Here is a 19,815-nt window from a genome sequence, read left to right on the forward strand (position 1 = left end):
TTATTCCTTTTCGCCGTTCTGTAATGGTAAAGTAATTGGGAATTCCAGTCAGCAGATATTTCCCTGGCTTTTCCACTCCTCAGGATGGTTATTTTTGAGATGCATCCAAACAGAATGTGGAATCCTTTGATTTGTGTTTGAGGTGTGAACAACTTCAGAAAGATCTGCTGAAAGGATAACAAAGGAACCTCTATGGGTAACCCTTGGCTGGAAACAATTACTGGTCAACCATGGTAAAACTTGCCAACCCTCTTTATACGGAGTGGATTCTTGAAGCGATACAGAAAGTTAAAAAACAAAAGCAAAGGCCTTCTGAAGAGAGGATATGTCATGCTGTTTGTGCTTCCCATGGATTAGATAAGAAGACTGTTTCAGAACAGTTGGAACTTAGTGTTCAAGATGGTTCTATTCTTAAAGTTACCAACAAAGGCCTTGCATCCTACAAGGACCCAGATAATCCTGGACGGTTTTCATCTGTCAAGCCTGGCACTATTCCTAAATCTGTTAAGGGATCTAGAGGAGCCTGTAATGAGCTTCGTAATGTGGATTGGAATAAACTCTTGAGAAGAGCAATTGAAGGGCTTCAAGAACCAAATGGCTCCTCCCTGAAAAACATAGAGAAATACTTGAGAAGTCAAAATGACCTAGCAAGTATTTTCAACAATCCTGCCTTTCAGCAGAGATTGCGTCTTGGGGCCAAACGTGCTGTGAACAATGGGAGGTTACTGAAGGATGGACCTCAATATAGAGTGAATTATGGCAGTTTGGAAAGCAAAGGAGCTCCAAAATACTCCACCACTTTTCCAGCTTCTCTTCCACCTGTCAGCCTCTTACCCCATGAAAAAGACCAGGTAAGTCTGAAAAATTAGAGTAAATATAATAATGCAAAAATTATTCTTGCTGTTCTTCGTTCATTTATTACCTAAGGCAAAAGTAACGTTTCTTCTTGTTCTTTATTTACCCATTTAAGTGTAAATAAGTGAGAATGCATGTTGTAGCTCAGTGCAGAGTCAGTTCTGGTAAAGGAAGTTTACTTAGCTCCTGATGTCCTGCTGTTACACGTTGGATAGTTTGCTCTTTGGTTTTTCAGTAGATAAACAGAGCAGCAGGGAAGAGTATAGCTGTATGCTGTCTTCTGGATGTAAGATGATTCTGTCTCCAGTGGTCTTTACCTTCATTTTATGTCAGGATCTACTGATTTTCTCGTAGTTTGAACATCACCTGAAATACTGCAGTTATTATCTTTAAAGGTATTTGTATGTAGCTACTTAGCCTTAAAGCTCCAGTTAATAGGAACTGGAGTTGATGTACATATTCTAGGGAAACAAGTGAAGGTGTCAGAGTGACCAGTTGAGCTAAACTGCAGAACCCTCATGCTATTTCAGTTTTGTTGGAACTTTCTACATGGATTTATTTTTGCTGTTGCTTGGGCCTTGTTTTCAGGTTAATTATTTACAGACTATAAGCCTTGAGGGAGAAGAACGTGTCAATTACTGTTTTGTTTATGAAAGGATAGTGTCAAAGACATGACTGTGGGCATTCTTTGATCATTCAGCTTTTATGAAGAACTGTGTTTTGAATTTTCAGTGTAGTTTGGGAGTAAAAAGTTACCTGTTCATCTTGGATTGGGTTACTTAAAATATTTGTAAGTTGATGGCTTGATGGTCGTGGGTTGTTTTTGTTGTTGGTGTGTTTTTTTTATTATTTCTTTTTCCCTTCTCCTCAATTCTCAGTGGTAATGTTTGATACCAGTTGTTTTTGGCTTGGAATAATTCAGACAATTTTGCCATTTCAGAGGTGTCATTAGTGTCTCTGAGAAACTACACGATAATTTTCACTTGCTGATGTCTTTCAGCAGGTTGTAAGGTGCTGAAGGGGGCAGAGTAGAAAGTTCTTGTGTTAGAAATATTTAATGAAGTTTAAAGACTTGTTTTGGAACTGTCAGAGGTGATGCTACAAATGGTGTTAGCTGTAGGTTGGTATTTTGTGAGCTTCTCTGTATGTTATATATTGTGTTTGTAAGGATATCTATTTCTATCAAATTGGACTTTTTGGGTATTTGAAGAATGCATGGAGCTTCATGCTCAATCAGAATGGAAATTCAGAAGTGTTGCTGTGTGATTACTGCTGTAGCCATACACTATAAAGATTTGATTTTGTAGTGATAAATCTTTAAGTACATTCAGAGATTCTTCTGTAATTCTGATACTTCAGTAGCATGAAAAATTTGAAGGCTGGAGTACTGAGCAGCTAAAATAGTTAAATACAATGACAGTTTATGTGAATTCTGTGGAAGCAGAAATTTCCCGTTAGGCTACCTACTAGAATTGGCATCCATTGGAAGGAATGTTAGTTGGGTCACAGTTCTGAAAAAGCCATTTCTGCTGTAGTAAAATGCTGGTATAAAGATAAATCTGTCTTTTAGAAGTTAGCTAAACAAATCTGTTCTCTAGCAAGTGCTTTGGCAAGAAATAAGCTTTAATTTGGGTGCCTCAAAATTAGCAGTGTGACTTGAGTGTTTAAAAAAAAATGTTCAGCGTACACTTTCTCCTGACAGAAATAGTTTTGATGTGAGATTGGTGAATCTGTAGTTGCGTATCAGTGTAGGGCACTGCTTAGTTGTAGTAGTTGTGGCACAGGTGACTGGGCAGAAGAAAAAGAAGAAAATATCTCTATGTAGACTTGGTTTAAATACGGTATTTTTGCTGATCTGTACGTCTTAATTACACCTAAAGGACAGTTCTGAAAGTAACTGTAGATAGATGTCTCTGTTACTGGGATGTGACTGTGTGTTCATTTGAAATTGATGAGCATAAAATTGAATAAGCAGAATGACACTACTGGAAAACCATTAGGCTGGTTTTATTGGAAGTATTGAAGTGGCAGTATGGGGCATGTCAAGCTTATTTACTGAATTTATAGAATAAAATGTAGCCAACTGGCATCTCTTAGGAATAGCTGGTCTTTGAAGAGATTGGGTGTGGGTGGGGTTTTTTCCTGTTTTTTTCTTCTTTTTTTTTTTTTCCTGTTTATATACCTAGCACAAGTAAGGTCTGCTTTTTCATTAGCGTGTCTCTCTTGCTTGGTTGTGTGCCAACCCCCTGCCCCCCAAAAAAATAGTAGAAGTGAAGTATCTCTTCTTTTGACTTTCTTTGAGGAGAACAACAAACAGGAGAATGTGCAGAACTGTGTTTAGATGGCTGGGGAAGTTTGAATTACTCTATTTTTAATACATAACATTTGGATGAGACAGTTATAAGATTCAATGCATTAGAACTGCATCAGAGTCCTCCCTTTTGGCAATCTGAGCTTGCGCACTCAGTACCAAATGCAGACTCTGAACCTTTCTTCCTGAGCGAGTAAAAGGTGATCAGGAGAGATACAGGACTGCCTATGTGTTGTTGAGGTTTTTTTGGTGATTTTTTTTTTTTTTTTTGGTGTGGTTTGGTTTTGGTTGGTTGGTGGTTTGGTTTTTGTGGTTGGGTTGTGTGGTTTTGTTGTTTTTGTTTTTTTTTTTTTGTTCTTGTTCCTTCTCCACTTGCCGCTTTCCCCTCCTCGCTGCCTTCACCCTAAGGTATCAATGTAGCTAGTACACTGAGAAGATATACACTGTTGCAATGCGGTGCCACTGAAGTTAGTTTTGTAAACAGGGAGCTTTGACAATGTTACAGAGGTGTTGAGTGTTTTATATTTGATGAAATACTTAACGTAGAACCGGGATCTGGAAGTGCTAAATTTTCCTCTTCGTGGTGATGATATGGAACTGCTTTTCTTGTCTACATATTAACATGGTCATCCAGTGCAACTAGATAGTTTTCTTCTTTGATTAGATATAGAAATAAATGCAGTTAGCTACAGCAATATAGCTGGCCATTGTATGTTTCCTCCTGCTATGTGTAGGCCTGGAAGGAAGCATTTGTGTAAAAATGGTATGTTTTTTTCAACTCTTACCCTGACTCTTCTGGATTTAGGCAAAGATAGCTGTCATCAGCTATATGGTGTCTAGGCTGTATATCATATGAGTAGTATAAATTATGTTTGGAAAGGACATCCTAGCTATCCCAGATATTCTGGTGCTTAAGGTAGTTGCTTACTTAATGTGGACAGGTAACTTGAATCAAAGCATTTCAAAATATGTGTGTTTTAAAGTATTTCATTGCTAGGTTAAGGGACCAACTTCCAGCCACAGGTGGAGTTGACTTAACAATGAAGGGAAATTAAAAACAGTGGTGATCTTCAGGATAAAGACTTGTAATGTTTTTTCTTTCACGCAAATAAAACCCAAACACCTCCTCCCAACCCTCTGAAAGCAGCAGCAGAAGGAAATTTGTTCACTAGTTTCATCTTGTGCACTTCACTAAATTGCAGTGCATAGTTTTGACAATTTAACTGCTCTTATGTTTTCTTCCTTATGTTCAGAGTACCTTGCGTAGATAACTTCTGTCTTGTGCTTCATACCTTTTCTTGCCCAGCAACTTCTGAAAAGATCTGAGTATGTTAATCAGAAAATGCTGTGTAAAAGCTCATAACATAGTAGGAAGGTTCTGAACAGAGAGAGGAAAATAAACCTGAACATGGCAAGTGATACTTAGCTTTTAGATAAGCCTTTAATGCATTAAAATACAGTTCTGGAAATGCAGCAATAAAGTAGTATTTAAAAGTTCTAATTAATCTTGAAATAGTAGTTTAATTTATCTGTAATGGTATTAATTGTAGAATGGCAGTGTTTGTGCTGTTCTGGTGAATATACACACATGCATTGTGGCATTCCTTGTTTTCCATGTTGTTTGGACAAGCAGTGGAAGGGTTCTGCAGTTTGGGAACTGCATGAAGCCACTAGGTGTTAGGAGTTAGCCATATCCTGAGCACAAATGTTGTGTGTTTGTAAACCCAAAGAAACAGTTGTTTGTAGGCTGGAGACAGCTCTTCGTTTACTTATTTTTCAATATAATTTAAGAGGATAAATCCAGCCTTAAAAGTGAAGAGGCAAAGCAGCCGTTAGAACATTTTCAGAGGACTGTGAGAATGCATAGTTTATCTCAGGGGTCACATCTTCGATAAGTTCAGAATAGTTACTACTGTTTTCTTGGTTTGCTTGAACATTCTCTTGAATAGTTCAGCAACTGTATTAATGGTTGTTTCCATGTGATTCTTGGCACGAACATTTTTATTAATGTCCCTTTCACTTCCAGTTTGCTTTCTAATACGACTTTTGTGGAAAAACCTAACTTGTTTTATTAATTTTTCATACTGAACTATCTAATTTTGTTTTAACTGGCCTACCTACATTTATTTTTTTAAAGTGTAACTTGGCATGGGTTGAATTTCAGCTTTCTGGTATGTAGCCTGTGCCCTTTCAGGCAAAGGGCCAATTGATAGAGAATTACATTTTTGGCATCCAGGCTCCTCCCTGCTCAGTTTCTCAGCTTCCTGCCCTCCTGAGGGTAGGCAGCAAGATTTTCATCTGAGATTTCTTTGCTTGCTATACCTTGTTCTCCCTGGCCTCTAGAGTTTCCAGTGAGCAGAAACAGAAAAGTTAGGCAGAAAGGTAGTACTACACAATGTATCTTAAGGATTTAGATGTTAAAGGGATATTCAAAATGCCTAACCTTGGAGCTGGCTTTACATGGAGTCTGTGTTCTTGAGGGTCACTCTGAGCACCAAAATGCTGTGAAGGTAAGTTTCTATAAGAAAGTGTCTGCAGTGATACAGTTGAAGACACTGTAGACAGGGGTATGAAAAGAGAAAAATGAAATCTAGGTTTGAACTTTGTCAATCCATAAAACGCTTTTTCCCCTTGTAAAATCTTCACATTGACAAAAACCTGAGGAATGTTACCATAACCTGACAAACACAAACTCTCATGTTAGTGCTTCTCATTTAATTCAATTCATAAGATACCTTTATTACTTGGAATGGTGGACTGTATTAGTATGTGTAGCTCTTGCCCTTGAAGTTCTGGGCTGACTGTTAGGCGCTGCTGCTCTCACTTCTCTTCTGTCTCAGTAGCTTCTGAAGTACGAAAAGTACAAACTCCGTACACAAACCAGGTAAACACATACAAATGGAACTCTATGCACAGCTGAGATACTGGAGCTTACCAGAAATAAAAGAATGACTTACCCCTATCTTTTGAGCATTTAATACTGAAGAGGAAAAGTCTTGCTATCCCATATTGTGAAGAAGCAGCACATACCGTTGCAGATACATATATTGGGCTTTTTTGTATTTCGTGATTCATCACATTTTGATCAAACTAAGAAACATGCTCTTAAAAGTTCTTTTGAATTGTACAGTGGGAGAAAAATTAGAAACTGCTATTTCCTAAGTTAAGTTGCTTCTTCGTGAGGTGAAACAGGGTTGGATTCCAATTTCAGATGTTAGTGACTTCAGTTTCTGCAGGCAGGTAGCCTCTTTGTAGTCTCGTATGGAACCATCAGGGAAGACCCTACTCATCCTTTTTTTTCCCCCAGGTTTGATGTTTTTGAGCATAGTTCTGCATGAAGTGCTCATGATTCGTGTTTACTGTAAGGACTAATCCCAAACCTTATACTGCATGCTGTTTAATCCTAGAACTTGCTAAAATTTGATTTTCTTGGTAGTTTCCCTTCAGATTTCATGGGTGCAATGTACTGTAGTGAGTCCTATATTGAAACTGACAGCAATGATTTAAAGAAATGCTGTGTAGTTCCAGCAGTTCTGTTTGTTTGTTCATCTGTGTTATTTTATGTGAACTCTTCTGACTTAACTGAAAGTAACATTTGATTCCTTAACTACAATTAGAGGTTTTACTCTTTGCATTTTTTTTCAAGATTGATTTTTCTTCAACTACTCAGTATGTGAATATCTCCTTTGTAAGGATTCTCTCTAGAATAATATAGAAATACCAGAATTCTGCCTTAGATGTAAGGAGGATTACCTTGTGTAATTTCTCAGAACTGTATCCTTTACTTAAGTGTCTTTCTTCTTCCATGGTCAATGATAGTGACAGTCTTGACTCTTGAGGTTTTTTTTCTGTGGCAGTTAAATGTGATAATTCCATGTTATTTCTTGTTGCAGCAAAGTGTTTTATAAATGTGATGGAAAAACGTAACTTGCAGTTGAAGTTGTTTGCTGTTCTGACAGATTTTAAAAATTCTTCTCAAGAGACATTTCCAGATGTAGATCAACTTCTGGTCAAGAGTAGTTTCCCAATTTGGTAGTTGGAAATTGTAAATGACTATCACTTCTGAAAGAATTTCAAGCTAGTATTGAGAAAAGAGTTACTCAGTGTAAAAGTTTTCTTTACAACTTGGAATCCATTTACAGTCTTAGTTGTTCAAAAGGAAACTCTCTTCTCTGTATTCAGGACTATTTGCCTGGGTATAAGGACAAACCCATAGTTCCAATGATTGTGAGGACCTGTTTAAAGTCAGGACACCAGAACTTCCTAGAACCAAATGAAGGGAGATGCTATTGTGTATTGGAACAACAGTATTGAGTACAGATTGTGGCTGTAGAACTTTGAAGATGATACACATCAAATCTGGTATCGCTTAGCTGACAGATCCATTGCTGTTGGTTGTGATTGGTAAGATACTTTTAAATTAGTATTATTTCCTTCACTTGCAAAATCACTGGTGTGTGGTTTGTGGTTCTTTCCCCCTGCTTATATTCCCTCTTAACTGAGAGCAGTCATAATTGGTGTCACTTATATTTTTCTGTGGTGTGTTTTGTTTGTTATTCGCCCCCCCCTTCAGGTTGTTGCAGAAGAGCTTCAAGTTTTGAATTCACAGGCCCAGACAGGCATATTTTACAGTATGCATGGTGTGAAATGTTAAAGGGATGTCTGTGTAGGCAACTCCAGGGCTGTTGCATTTAGCTCTTGGTTTATGCTGATTATTGTGACTTCCGGTTGTGCTATAGAGAAGATGCTACCTAAGGAAAAAGTCCTGAGGAGAAGGGAAACTGCAGACTTGTGAATTGTTAACTTTTGGTCTTGTCTCTTCGTAATAGGTACATGTGCAGGAATTCCTGTTTTCTGAAGCATTTTGACTTTGGAGGAGCAGGGAGTTGCGTTTATCTCCCCTTGTGTTTGTGGTGCTACAGCCCGTCAGTTACAATGAAAGCAATACTAGGTGGAGTAGGCTTAAGACTTCTGTTCTTAATTACAAACAGGACTCTGGCACAGGAGAAGCTGTGTATGATCTCAGTGAAATTCTCTGGAAGGCATGGCTGATGTTTTTTCATCTAAGAAGAATCCTTAGTAGAAGTGGAGACTAGCATAAACAGTGATGTTTGCCACATTTTCTACATGTATTTGATTTCATCACCAGCAGTGTTCAGAAGTTCGTTTCCAATTCATATCTTTGCACTTTTTTTCTCCCTAAATGGTGAAAATGACTGTTGTTTTAGAAATTAATTTTTATGTAATATTCATGTGTCTGTTGCAACCTTAACTAGCAGTGTTTGTATTTGGCTCAAGGGGAGACATATGTTAGTGGCACCGTGTTTCAAACGTTTGGTACACAAACTTCTTAAACAATGAATGTAGTTAGAAGTAACAGTTGAAAAGAGTGTAGTGAAGATAAAATTATCATAGATAGGTAGTTTTTTTTGTTGCACTGCTTGGTTAAAACAACTGTTTCAGCACTATTAGGTGATTATTTAATTTATCGCTCTTTGTAGTGAAGATGGAAACTGCTGTTTCTCAGATGACAAAAGGATGAGAGGTAATGAACACAAATTGCAGCAGGGGAAATTCCAGTTACATAAGGAGAAAATCCTTTATAGTGAGGACGGAGAGACATGGAGCAGGGGCTCAGGGTGACTGTGGAATTTCCATCCTCAGAAGGGCTCAGAGCTTGACTCAGTAAGGTCCTGAGGGAACATTCGAGTCCAGTCTTGTTTTAAGTGGTATGTTGGGGAATATGCTTCAGAGGTCTCACCCAGCCTGAAGTACACTATTTCAATTTGGGCTGGAAGTTTGCCTGCTTCCTCCTACTGTTGCATAATAGAAAGTGATGATGATGATGATTTGCAGACAGCTGCATCAAATGTAAAAATGTAAAGGAGTTTTTAAGAGGGATGGAAATTTTATCTGGGAAAATCATCGCTGGAGAATTCACAGTGTGTTTATTTTTGGGTTTTGTTGTTAGTTTCTTTCATAATAATAGTGATCATCCTAATTTCTGCCTTACTTGGGATTTACTTTTTATACTGGACCTAGGAGGCTGGGTGTGAAGTCTTCTTGTGTTTTATTTAAGTTCCACTCTTAAATCGCATGTGTACTTTATCTGGTGATGCTTGGAGAACTGTTGTGCTTTATATTGGTCTGTGAAAATGTGAGTAACACCTAAATTGAAAGTAGTGTGGAATTCTTGAAAGTGCTTAAGATTAGTGGATAATAGGCAGTAGTTAGTGAAGAGGTTATACAAAAATACAGTTGAAGAGTGATGAAAAATGCAGTGTTTGAGCCTAAAAAAAAAATTCCCAAGACCAAAGTAATCCCTGTTATAATCACTGAACTTCATAGAACTTGTTAACTAACTGTATTCTTAAAAAGGCTGCTGTTCCAAATTTAAAGGGTATTTGGCTTTCAATTCTGACTTATTGTTTGTTTTTGTTTTCCCCTCTTTTGTCGTCTAAGCACTAGTATATCTATTGTAGGAGTCAGGTGAACAAGAATATGTTAGTGGTAGAGGAACATGATGAAGTCTTATGTAATAAACAATGGGATTATACATAAACATAGTATGTTCTGATCTGAATATGCTTGCTTTGCCTTGAACTGTCCAGCTCTCTTCCTTTCCCTCTTTATCCTATTGTGAAAACTGAGTGTCACTGAAAACTTGCTGATGCTGTTTTACAAATATTAACACTACTTCAATATTGGAAAATTGCACAGTAAAACCAGTTTCTATTTAACATGTTTGGCAGTCATTCTGCTGATTTAGTAAAACAAGCTTTCATGCAGATGTTAAAGATTGTTTTCTGAAGTTCTAAAAAATTTACAGATAAATCAGTCAGTGAATTTACTAGAGAGATCCACTCAGAGCAGATTCTTAGATAGCAATATGTACTATATGCATGCAGAATGGTGTGTTGTTGTGCTTATATATGCTTAACTACATGAAAAAAGTTCATGCGGTCTTAGAAAGCAGTGACTTGTCCTTCTGTGGCCATTTTAAAGAATTTCTCTTGTTGGGTCACTTGATGTACTTGTCTGCCATATTCCTGCAGAAGGAAATTATTGTTACTTATGTCTCTTAATGGTTCTAGATGTTTTTAAAACAAACTTTAAGCTACTGCATTTGTAAAGGGGATAGCTTCTATTGTAAAAAAACAATTCCTCATTTTTACATCTATGCATTTAACTTTACTCTTTTGTGATTAAAAGTTGAAGATATTTTACCCTGGATGAAACACAGAATGCAGTAGTTGTTCAAAAAAGTAAAAAAAAAATCTTTCCTTTAGCTAGTCCTTCTGCTTTAAACTCATGTAAAATTATTTAAGAAGTAGGAATTTGAAAACATGTTTTTAGGTTAATAAACCTGCTGGACTGGACTTTATTTGAGAAAATTGCTTTTACAGCTGGCAGCGCTTTTCTGCCTAAGAAAACGCACCCAACATCATGCCCCACACAACCCCCCAAAAAACAACCTGGATGTTCATGTTTCATTGTGGAACGTGTCATATTTAATTTTCGGTATGTAATACAGTTCTAAACAGAACTGCCCCAAATCAACCAATATAAAACTGAATCTCAAGATGTGATATCGTTTCTTTCTCAATATTGTATTTGGATATATTTTGAAGAGACCTCTGAAAGATTGGATTTCTAAAGAAGAGCTACTATTATAGCTGAGGACAAGCCTTTTCTCTTTGATCTCTTTAAGAAGCAAAATTATAATTTGCTTGATACTTTGCTGTTACAAGTGAGTTTCACTAAACCAAGTGAATTTAAGATTTTCTTGTAAGTATTATATGCAATTTGCTTGTAGAGCTTGATGCCTTAATACTGTATTTTAACTGAACTAAGTTATAAATATCTTGGTATTCTTAATGGGAGAACAAAAGTAACTTTCTCACTCCTCTCTAGCAAGGGAGGGAATCCTAAGATAGTTTCAGTAACTGGTTTGAACCTTGAATTGCTTAATTTGCCTTTCCTCTCAGAAATACTTATCTAATGTTTTAGCAGACTTGCCTTACCTTTTGAATTTTGAATTGAGCAACAGCCTCAGCAAATTTCTTCCTCTCCCCACAACACATGCATTTGGTTTACTTTGCTGTTACTGATACCGTTGAGAGGTCAGCAGCTTTAAATAAGGTTAGCTGTTGTCATTTATGTGCACAGCTATAACGACTCCCATTGTTACTGCTTTCTTAAGCCATGTCAACTTGCCTATTTTTGTAATGCGTGTTAATAGATTTTATCAATTAGAGTAGACATCTGTTAGGAGATCAGTAACAATCAAAATCACAGAGAAATTGTTGGTGGATGATGCATCTAAAATATTTCTGGAAGTTCAGTTTCTTTATAGCTGTTGCTAAGAGATAAATTTTCGTTGACATGAGGGATGTGAGGACGTCAGCATGCTACCAGTTGTTTTATAGGCAGTTAGCTCTGCCGCCTCGCAGATGGTTGGAAAAGTCTTGGTAGTGGGTAAATGTGTGCTGATTTTCTCATTGAATTAAGGTAACCTTTTGTCGTTCATTGAATTCTGCAGACCAGGCACTGAGCAGCTGCTCTACTGTTGAATTCTAGATCAGTGAATACAAAGATTATGCTAAAGGGTATTTAGTCCTATTTCAGGTACTGAGCTTTGCACTGCTGTAAAAAATTCTATTTGTCTTCAGTGTGTTAGTAATCAGGGCAATCCAATAAGACAGCACCTTCACTATTTTGTATAAACTGTATTTTCCAACTTTGTTTTCACCACATGCTCATTGATATTTTAAAGCTTTGGAAGCAGGTCAGAAAGAGGTTACAAAAGAGCCGTTGTTTTTCCCTCCCTCTGGGTTTTATCCCTCTGTCTTTCTTAAAGTGGAGCAAAGGGAAGTAACTCTAATTTCTGTCTACTTTTCACATTACTAATTTTGGGTTCTATTTTGTTGGTTTGGAGTGGGAGTGGGGTGATAGTGTTGGGGGTTTTGTTTGTTAGTTTGCTTACATTTTTTTTTTTCTCTCTCTAGGAAGGCTGATTGATACTGGTATATGTGGCAAACAGAACTTAAAAGTAGTTCATATCTTATTGATGAGACTTCCCTCAAAACCAGTTTAAACAATTCAATGATTATAAAGTTCATAAATACATTGTTTTCCTGCAGAATTAAGCTTTCAATAAGGCTGCTTTTATGAAAGATTGTTTTCAAGATTTAAATAAATTATTTAAATTCTGGAATGATGCATGATTGTGGAAGGAATTTGTTCATTCCCCAAGTAAAGACTTAACAATTTGGATTGCAGAAAGCAAACCCACTTCTGGATTGTTAAACAGTGCTTATAGGCTTCCAAAAGAGAGCCAGTTAAGGTCTTCAGATCAGTGTGGTTTTGTCCAATGAAATTCCATTTTGTAAGGATCTAAAAGGTGGGGTTTTTTGAGAGTAATTGTATTGTTTTGAAAATAGTGGATAAAAAGTAACTAGAATAAGAGATTGCTGTGGGAACTGTAATAAAGGGATATACTTTTATATACTGTGCTGGATAGAAGGGTGTGTCTTCTGTAACACAGGAATGAATTGAGGACTTAAGGGATCTTCTGGAGAGCCACTTACACGATTGTGGTCTTCTGAGTGAAATTTAGAAGTCAATTAGAAGTAACTGTGTTTGGTATTACAGTATCTCTTTTCCAGGATAAGAGTAAAGGGAAGAGGGCTAATAGTTTTAAGGGCCTCTGTTTAAAGGGTCACTGTCTAATGCTACTACCAGGTGTAGGAGATACAGTTTAAGTTCATCTTCTGTGATTCTTGAAAGTGTAAGGGGATTTTTTTTTAATTTATTTTTTACTTTTGGTGAAGTATGTAGTATTATAATGGGTTCTTAAATTTCTTCCCAACCCTGAATCCAAATAATGTGTACTGATTAGATTTCTGCCCATAGTGTCCCATCTTCCATTGAGTTTAAAGAAGTATTGTTGGTCTGTTTCTGTTGAAACTGCATTGTTCACAAAACCAAAAGTCTATTTTTATGTCAGGATTATAATTTAAAAGCTGATTAAAAAAATCAGTATTTGAAATACAGAGTTTAGAAATTAAATTTAATTTTTCAGTTGAACAAATTTTTTACGTAAAAGTATTGTAAAACGAGCATATGATAGACTGAAGATATCTTTGTGTGAAACCTGGGAACTGGAATGTTTTCCCTGCTGTAAAAGCACCACAGTCAAATTACACATATTTGAAATTGGGGGCGGGAAAAAAGGGAAGCAGCTTCATATTTGTTTTGTTAGCTCCGGTATGTTTTTGCCCTAATATCAAACTGGTTTTCATTTCTAAATACAGTGTTAGCACTTTGGAGGAATACATTCTATCATGTATGTTTGAAACAGCTTCTCAGACTGAAGAAATCACTCTTACCTTGAACTTAGCAGTATTTGCTACAGATGAATTTTTTTTTTTCTTTTTTTTCATTTCCTTCTGGCTTATTGAAATTCTGACATCTATCTCCAATGTATTTCCAAACATTCCTCTAGACTTCTACTAAGTATCTAACAAGTTTATTTTGTGACCAGTTCATGGTTTGAAAGGAAATAATGTTCATAGAGTATAAAAATCTGAGATACTGTTAAAGAGAAAAAGCTTTTAAAAAGGATTCTGCTTGGCATTTGTGTGATTGCCCCAATGTTAAAACTATTGCATAATAGTGTGTATGAAATTCAAATTTTTACTAGCTTAGCAATCATTCCTAGAATATGGGGTGACTAAGGTAAACTAGTTATTAATGCTTTCTCCAGGCAGGCAATACCAAAATACAGTGGCTCAAGCAACGATGTCTTTCAGTTTTGAGGGAAACAAGGTTGTATATAAGCACTCTGCCTAATAACTTCAAAGGTATCAGAGAAAAAATTCCTGTCTTGGTAATATTAAATTTCAACAGTTTTAGAAGCAATTTCACCAAGAGGAGGTACTACAGGAAATATTTTTTATTACCTTATTATACTACTCTTTATTAAAAACAAGCTGTTAGACTGTAGTAGATAGGGCAATTAAATTCTTAATTGGGGTGATGCTGGCAGAGGTACAATGATAGATGTTTTGATAGAAGCAAAATAGCAACAGGGTAGCATGACTTAAAACTGCATTTCAAATGTAGACAGCAGCTATTGCATGGAAAGAGATATATGAATGTGTATTTCTTCTCATGTAGTCTGTCGATATGTTGTCTTTTCTATAGAAGTAAAAACATCAGTTTTGTTGTGAGTTTTGAAAGTATTACTACAAGAAAGTAATGTTTATATTTTATTTGCAGCTTGAGGAAAAAGCAACTTCCATGGAGGTACTGAGTGTCCTGTTACGGAAGTGGAAGGCCGTGTACAAAACCTGTGCACACTATTTGCAATTAAACTAAATCATTAGGGTTGTTTTGCCCAAATTACTAGTTAATATTTAGACTCTACTTCTGAGGTGTTACCAGCATCAATGAAAACAATATACTGTGAAGGTTTGTTCCTTTTGTAGTCATTCTGAATGCTTCTCCAGAGTGCTGCTTCAGAAGTTACTAATACAAATAGTGGAAGTGATAGGAGAGGCCCAAATACTGTGTCAAGATATCTGGGCAGTTTTCATCCTTTTTCCAATTTGTGTTCACTTCTTTGTACAGCCTTTTTCTGAACTTTCCCCATGAGGGAACCTTAACTGATACTATCTTAATGTGGTTTCACTGCTCATAATTAGAGGACATAAAAAGCCAACTGTGATGAGAGTTTACCATTGTGGCATAGGATACAGTATATTGTTTCCTGTCATGTCATAATCTTTATTAGGTTCTTCTGCAGAATTAAATATTTCAATATTAAGCTTACAGTAATTTGGGGAAATGGGAAACATGCACGGTAAGTGTTGGACTGCTTGTCTGCAGGAGTGGACAAAAGCCTTTCTCACTGTTTTATTTCATTGGCATTAGCTTCTTCCACCTACCTACCTGCCTTCCACCATCAGTTCACACAGCTTGAAAGAAGCTTGAGGGCATGAGACCCTAACTACAATGTATGTATTTCTTGACTGGAATAGAACTGACTTGAAAATGAAGGCTTAAGGCAGTGCTTAAGTTTTCAAAATACTGGGAAGGAACAGGCAATTCCCTTTCTCCACGGATTACACAGCTTCATTTGAACAATGCATCAGACAAGGCAACCATACCACCAGATGGCTTGAGATGGCTTTTTCAGCTGTCGTCAGTACTGATAGGCATCTACCTGTGAAAACTTCTGGAGACTTTGGCTAGTATGTTACCCTTGATAAAGTATATTTTCTCAGGAGGAAAATGTCCTGAGTGCTAGCAGGTTTTTCTGTGCTGGCTGTCAGGATTGACAAGTGACACATGTTAAAAGTGCAACAAATAAAAGGCAGAGTCTTTTACCTCCTGACAGGAGGTAGCTTTTTTGCTCTTTGTGTGCTCTTTGTGTGTGTGTGTTTGGTTTTGAACATGTTGTTCCTAGTAATATAAAATACCTTAAATTGTCTGAAATACCAAGCCATCCTGAGCAGACCTGATGTGAAAACAGTATTAACAAACCCCTGAAAGTGTGTAACAAAAAGCTGTATTATGCAGTTTACATTACATATGAAAAGAAACTATAAAAGAAGTATTATTGTCATGGTTTAAGACAGCCTGCTCTAACAGGCAAGCCCTCTGACACAGTTTGGGAGTGACAGTGAGAGAAAGAAACAAAAAGGCCTGTGGGTGCAGCAGAAACAAAGCTGGCCCTAAAAACACTCCCTCAAGTCCACTGCCAGCCAAGTGGAAGAAGCTAATGCCTCAAAACTGGACACAGCAAGTTTCTCACATTCCAATTCAAACTACAACCCCCATGATTCACAGATGGCCTTGGATTGGAAGGGACCCTCAAACGTTCATCTGCGGTGAGCAGGCACACTTCTAACTGGATCAGGCTGCCTAGGGCCACATAAGTCTGATATTGAATGTCTCCAGGGATGGAACCTCAACCATACCCCTGGGTGACATATTCCAGTATTTTACCACTGTCATGGTGAAGAATTTCCTCCCTATGATGCTTTGCTCCAGACAGCACTTTTGTTTTAAAGCTGGCATAACGTCAGCATGGTATTGAATACCTGCCAGTGGATTCAACTGGCTAAACCCATGACATTTACTTTCATAATATAAAAGAAAGAATGGAAGTGAGATAGGGAAAAAATACCACCTTCCTTATGGGTGTTGTCTACTGTGCGTATGCATGACAGCCTGCAAACTGATGGATTTAGAAAAGCATATTTCATCACTGCTTTTAGCTTAGTTAGAAATAAAGCATCCTGGACGGTGCTGTTGAAGGTGGTTGAATCTTGTCTGTCTTTTCTACTACTGTGTTCTCCTTCAGCTCATTGAAGACCATGACCTCTGTTGAGGGCCAGTAAGAAAGAGCTTCTTGGCTTTCAGACTTCCAGACCTTTTATGCTAGACAACATATAGATGTTTTTTCAGATCTTCTCTTTCTTGGAGATAAAGATTTTGTGGAAGTAGATAAAAATGCTTTGAGACATTTCACAGCTCTTTTAAATTGAATACTAACTGAATTGTGCATTGTCTTCCATGTCTATGCCACAGGGACTTGGCATTGTAAGTTATTTGGGTAGAAGAAATTCTGAGAAACATGAATTCCAAGTTTTCCCAGGGGAATTTAGGGTTATTTAGTGTGTTGGTCAGTAAATGAGATTTGAGTCAGCTAGGACGCTTCCTGCTCATTGTTAGTTGAGGAGGGTCTCTGGCATGGCTGGACCTGCAGAACTTCTATCTGCATGTCTCACTCAGTCCTGTAATTGGAAGTAAATGTATTAATTTCTAGTACTGGAGGTAAATGAACCTTGAGCTGCTTTTCAGTCTCTAAGTAATGAGTTTAATATAGTAATATATTAATAAAAACTCTATCAGTCAATGAATGTGGTACTGTTAAGTAAATCTGTGGTTTAACCCTAATTACATACAGTGGATTTAAAAATCAGACTTTTGCTGGCTGCAGGGCAGAGCATCTTAAGCTTTGTCAAACTTAACCTGTATGTAATGTGAAATTAGTTTAAGAGTGGGAACTATGATCCTGTCTCATGCAATACATTCTGTATTTATAAGAGAAGAATTGCAGCTGTTGGAGTTGGTCAGTTATATAAGAAATAGGGGGATCAACTGTACTGAGATGCCAGAAAATAATTGTGTAAATGACAGCTAGGCTCATAAGTCTGTGACATCATACAGTGAATGTAAGGTTTCAGTGATAAACTAGATACTAATTATGAAGCTTCTTCTATGATACAAATGAGCTAATTTATAAACTGCCAGCATCTGAAGTAGGAAGTCTCTTAGGGCTAGAGGCTCGTGTATTATAACATACTTATTGGTTTGATAAAAGCTGTATTGCATTATCTGTCCAATTTAACCAGGTAGTATTTTTCTTATAATTTAACTGTAAATCTCAAGGGGAGAAAACTGTAGGAGTGTAGTTTTACGTTCTAATGCTGCTTAGCAGTAGCAATTCAGGAGTTGATGCAATTAAATGGCTTTCAGGGAGGAGTGGTTTGGGTTTGGGTAGTGTTTTTTTTTTTTTTTTTTTTTTTTTTGTTGGTTTTGGTTTTGTTTTTTTTTTTTACTTTCTGATAAGTGATGTATGCGTGCCATGGGGTACTCTATTTTTACACATATATATCAAGTGTGTGTGTGTGAGTATATATAAATAAATAGATACATTTTATTTGCATCACCCTCATTTATACAGTGATTTACCAATCTTGCTGTCTTGTGAAGACTGACAAATTTTTATTTGATTTTTTTTAAGAAGAAAAATAGGATGCAAGTTTTAGTGAGGATGGAAGGAAAAAAACCTCACCATTCAGGTGTTGGTGGATTCTTTTTGTCCTAAGAACTTTCAGGAATGGTCTTTGCACTATCACGCTTCCTTAGTGGGCATTTATGGAATAAGTAGTAGTCACTTGAACATCACTTAAAGAACCCTGTCATAATGTCTGCTTTTTGAGATGGGCAAGGATGAGGCAGTTGAATCCCAGTTCGTAACTTGGAGCCGCAACAGTTCACCAGATTAAGCCTTAATGGAGGTTAAAGGTTATGAGGATGACAAACTAGTTGTGTTCATTCCTCTTTTTCTCGGTCTAGGATTCGTAACTTGTGAAGTTGTCTTTATCTGGGACACCTTAAGTATTCTGCTGGTTAAAGTAAAAGAGAATTGGCTGATGCTCTCTGCACAGTGTCTGAGAACTCTGAGTTTGTCATTGTTACAGTGCCTACCTGTGAGACTTCACTGAAATCTTTGGATAACATGTAAAGATAATAAATAACCAGCTCTGATTATCAGCTTACCAACTGCTGCTTCTCCTTCACCTTCAAATTTATTTTTACAATAAAGCTTTGTATTTACTGAATTTTTCCTATTGTAAAGTACAGCCTTGAGAGATTGGTATATTTTTTGAAGAGCGTGTGCCTGTGTTTTTTTGATCCATTTTCAGGACTTCAAATTTCAAGCTTAATCTGCTGCCTGAAGACTTTATCCTGCTATCCTGGTTTGGTGACAGTCAGCCTTCATCACATATCTTCTGTGTTAATTAGAATCAGAACTCTGCATTCCCCATAGGTAGTGCTATTGCTGCTGACTTGCAAATGGTTTGGAGGAGCCGATGACCTTTCTGTTTTAGTTAACTGCTGCAAAAGGAGGAGAGTAAGGCTGGAAGGTGGAATGTGCCTTTAGGCTGTAAAGAAGCAGTTTGCTGTTGAGTAGACTGCTTTTCAGGCTATTTCTGATGAAAACGATGCTATAAAGCTGCAAGGATCAGGATGTACTTTCAAGGGATTTTGCCCACTGGCATGTTTTCTAGCACCTTTTTCTGTTACTTTTGGTGTCCTCTATATTCCCAAGCAGAATAATTTATTTGCCACCATCTAGTAATAACTGGTTTGAAACTGGCATGACTAAATAGTGGTAGTTGTTTTGAAGAATGGGGAAAAAATTCTCATAAGGACTCAGAGTGGGTGAGGATTTTTGTTGTTTTGGGGGTTTTCGTGTTTTTTCCCTTTAAATGCTAAATATACTTTTGTATTTTGTGCTATATTAGCCCCTCTTTCTTCCCACCTCTGTCTACTGTGTGGCTGCTATTTATAACTCAGTTGAGGTGTAAGTATAATCCTGTTATCTCATAGTAAGGCAAGAAATTACATAGGGGTATGTTTCTGTTTCCAAAAGTGAAGATGACAGGGAGACATAAACCATGCATAGTGAAAGCAGGGAGGATGAGACAAAAAAACAAACATTGTCTTGGGAAAATGAAAACTTTTCCACCTCTTGGAGTCGTATCAAAGATGTATTCTATCTGAAGCAGGTGATGTGTGTGTGCTTCAAGAAAAATATAAATCTTCACTGGAAACATCAGTTCACTGATGTAGGATTTTGTCTGAGTGTCTGCCTGAGAGCAAGGAGTCCTTTTGCATGAAGCATACTGCCTGTCTTGTCTCTTAAAGTAGAACAGAGTAAAACGTTAAATAGTTGTGGAAGCAATTAACATTATACTCTTGAGTTACCATGCATGTCTTTAAGGACATTTTTAGTGTTAAGTATTTCTGGTTTGCCAGAGGTTTTCATACTGCATTGTTTTTGTGTC

The 19,815-nt window shown here is 37.0% G+C and overlaps 1 protein-coding gene across 1 annotated transcript in view; it reads left to right on the top strand.

The window, feature by feature from the left end:
* The first annotated feature begins 230 nt into the window (after positions 1 to 230).
* Positions 231 to 19,815, top strand: part of KAT6B (lysine acetyltransferase 6B) — a 92,818-nt gene continuing 73,233 nt past the window's right edge. The window contains exon 1 of the mRNA XM_054382115.1: positions 231 to 851. Within this exon, the coding sequence (XP_054238090.1) occupies positions 231 to 851 (621 nt within the window). The remainder of the gene's footprint in view (positions 852 to 19,815) is intronic.

This window comes from Indicator indicator, chromosome 7 (assembly GCF_027791375.1).
Source record: "Indicator indicator isolate 239-I01 chromosome 7, UM_Iind_1.1, whole genome shotgun sequence".
In the NCBI taxonomy this organism is placed as follows: Eukaryota; Metazoa; Chordata; class Aves; order Piciformes; family Indicatoridae; genus Indicator; species Indicator indicator.